The sequence below is a fragment of the Juglans microcarpa x Juglans regia genome, chromosome 7S (assembly GCF_004785595.1).
Source record: "Juglans microcarpa x Juglans regia isolate MS1-56 chromosome 7S, Jm3101_v1.0, whole genome shotgun sequence".
In the NCBI taxonomy this organism is placed as follows: Eukaryota; Viridiplantae; Streptophyta; class Magnoliopsida; order Fagales; family Juglandaceae; genus Juglans; species Juglans microcarpa x Juglans regia.
In genome coordinates this window covers 18,376,979-18,380,001 of record NC_054607.1, presented here as the reverse complement: position 1 = coordinate 18,380,001, position 3,023 = coordinate 18,376,979, and the positions used below count along the sequence as shown (strand labels likewise).

The 3,023-nt window shown below is 39.5% G+C and overlaps 1 protein-coding gene across 1 annotated transcript; it reads right to left on the bottom strand.

Annotated features, from left to right (window-relative positions):
• Positions 1-467: 467 nt before the first annotated feature.
• Positions 468-2,684, bottom strand: LOC121240887. The gene is made up of 3 exons (XM_041138410.1): positions 2,631-2,684; positions 1,258-1,330; positions 468-787 (listed from the first exon to the last, which is right to left on the bottom strand). Exons 1-3 carry the CDS (start codon positions 2,682-2,684, stop codon positions 468-470), a joined length of 447 nt encoding a protein of 148 aa, XP_040994344.1.
• Positions 2,685-3,023: the final 339 nt, after the last annotated feature.

Below are 3,023 nucleotides of genomic sequence, written 5' to 3'. Positions count from 1 at the left end.
GCCATCATATAATTTTGTTATCTTTCTCTAACCAACCTTTTAAGGTATCCCCATCCACAGTTCCACTTGCTTTGCTCCTTTAGGCATTGAAACTCAACATCCAACCACCAAATTCTCCACACCAAGAACATTAAAGAAGAATTGGTTGCTGAAACATGGAAAAGCTGGCACAAATTTTACGTCTTCCATTGCTAGCTACATACAGGAAGAAACTAGTTTTCAAGACTGTCAGTAAACGATACAGAAGCATGTAATACAAACGTCTAAAAATGCCCAAAATAACTAAGGTTTCATCCTACGTACCCTAGAATGGTGTTTGCAGTTTTGTTCATCTTCCTATTTCCTACTCCATAACCCTCTGTCAGAGCAATATTAACCTGACATCTACTTTTATATCTGAAAATAACAACTGCCAATCTATTTGGGGTAAGTAACTACTACAAACAACAGTACTGACACATGATCATTCAACCCTCTTCATCATAATCTTCCTCATCCTCATCTATTTTTCTGCTTAAGCTGGCGAGTTGAATGGGTTCAATGGCCATTTTTTCCATGTCAGATAAGGACCAGCGATGGTATTCGTCATGTTTCATTTCCGGAACGGGCTCAGGAGATGAAATGGCTGAGCCAGCAGCTACAGTTGCTAAGTCCCCATTCTCATCCAAGACCACATTCAAGTCAAAATTTCCAATTGGCGCTTCTTCAGCTTTACCAGGTAGAATTTGTTCCTTTAAATCCTGGGTTTTAGCCTCCATTATTGAGCCTCTCAAGGCCTTGATTGTGCCTGGAAATTTCGGGATCATCTTCAAACTTCTCAGAGTGTGCAGCCACCTCCCTCTCCCTCTCTACTGTTCGACTAACCCACCCACGACCTGTACCTTTGCCCCTACCCTTCCTCTGCCACTACTGGTTGAGTGGCCAGCCTTCTGCTGCAATAAAGGAAATAATTCATCCAAAAATCTTCTATATCAAAACAAAAGCTGATTACATATTGTCTTGAGAGGAATCTTGCGAGTTACATACTTGGGTATTGAGTTACATGCATGGGTATTCTATTACACTACATATCGAAACTAATTTCAAAGGAAACCAGAACACTATTTTCATGAAATGAAGAATAAAAAACCAAAGAAAAAGATAAAAGTTGAAGATGAAAGAAGATCTGCGAACTACTGACTAATCATTAAAAAAAAATTAGGAATAAGAAATATATATAACCGAAAAAAAGTGCTAAGAGTTGAACAAATTACTCACAGACTAGAAGAGGCAAAGCCATGGAACTCTTCCCAACATCCTCATCAGCTTGCATAATCTTCTTAATACGAGCCTGTAAAAAAATTATATTAAACTAGATAAAATAATCAGGTCCAAAACCCACCGCATTGGAGGAATGTCAATATGTAACACAATGTAGAGACAGAGCACATGCTCAATTACCGAAGCATCCAAAATGAAGAAAAATAAGGGACAAAACTTCATAAAAAGTGAAACAGAAAAGCAATCATGAGAGTATAATTTAGCAGAGTTCCTGGAATGTACCAAATCCACGTCAAGTCTACAACATAGAATCAGATTGATGTAATTCTTGATTAAATTTGCCTGCATGTGGGTTTACGGCTAACATAAAATTAATTAATGAAATCAAGTGGAAATCTTTCCAACTCAGACCAATAGTGAAACAGAAAAGGTTTTCCACAAGCAGAACCTAAAAGACATATAAGACCAGTTCAGAAAAGAGGAATAGAAATGACAGTCCACTGAAATTCCATATGAAAGAAATCACAAACTAGTCTTTCTTTGTATTAAGTCAACTATAGAAAGGAACTCGGATGTAATGAATCTATGCAAAGTGGAGAAGCGATAGTACACAGTTCTCATGTTAGTCCAGAAACTTCTCATGTTGGCATGCCGTAATGTAAGAAAGGGGCACCCATAGTGGGCACCTCTTCACATTCTCTTGGAGGTTATGAAGTGGTTCTTAAACCACTTCATGAGATTTGATGGCTGGCCATTAAGGGCCAGCCGGGAGTTACACTTAGAGGGGCTATTTACATAGTCCTCCCCCTTTGTATGAGACACTTGCATTATAAACAGAATATCTCTCTCTCAAATGGTTCTCTCTAGTACCGGTATTTAGACTGTGGAACGTGTGAGTGATGCTCTGGTATTACCACGTAGCACACTCTACCATTGATGTGACGATCGTGGACAAACAATGACGCTAGAGAATCTGTGGAACAACTACTAGATCCGAGATATTTCCGACGAGGTAATATTGCTTCTCCTGTGCATTATGATTTAGTTTTTTTAACATTGGTATCAGAGACAGGTTTGGTTGTTCCCGATTTGTGTTTGATGTGCATGTTGTGATTTCATTCACTGAATTTTTTGGAAAAATTTTATTTTCTCTTGGTAACCACCATTCCACCGTGAGAGGTGGTTCGTGAAATGTTTGCCGCTTGATGGATGTCGATCATTGTTAACGCAACCAAAGAATCGCTGCGGCTGTGGCCATATGTGGCAGCAACCTGCACTAGAGGGTATTGTGCACCCCGGTGCTATGAGCGCCGCAAAAGACACCAGAGCACACCGTTTGGGTGTTGCCTTGTGGGTGTTGTATGCAGCACCTCAAAAACTCTGCCATGGATCGGGGCCTCTGCCAAGAACTTCAAAGTCGCCATTAATGGGCGCACGCTAAGGTTGGCGGCGGTTACAATTTTTTTTTCCTTCCATTACGTTACTCTGTAACCGTTGGGGAGGAGGAAGAAGAATAGTGAAAAAGTTTTTTTTGTTTATGTTTCATCTATACGGGCTGGAGGCTTAGGCCTACAAGGTGAAATGGGCTTCTTCTTAAAAAAAATTTAGGCTATAAAACAAATGGGTTGTTTTTTGATAAATCAAGCTTTTTGGCCTGGCCCATGCATTTTTCTCCAACAAAACAAAAAACAATTTTAGTTTGGTTTAAATTATCTTTGGGCTGAGAACTTGTTTTAGGTTTATACTGTTTTGGGCCATCATTT

Bases quoted from the DNA above. Each gene is read 5' to 3' on its own strand.
- LOC121240887 (XM_041138410.1), bottom strand. From the start codon at position 2,684: ATGGCGACTTTGAAGTTCTTGGCAGAGGCCCCGATCCATGGCAGAGTT. The intron at 1,331-2,630 runs GTGCTGCATACA...ATTTTTTTACAG, and splicing joins TCCATGGCAGAGTTTTTGAG to GCTCGTATTAAGAAGATTAT. The intron at 788-1,257 runs GTGAGTAATTTG...CGAAATTTCCAG, and splicing joins GGCTTTGCCTCTTCTAGTCT to GCACAATCAAGGCCTTGAGA.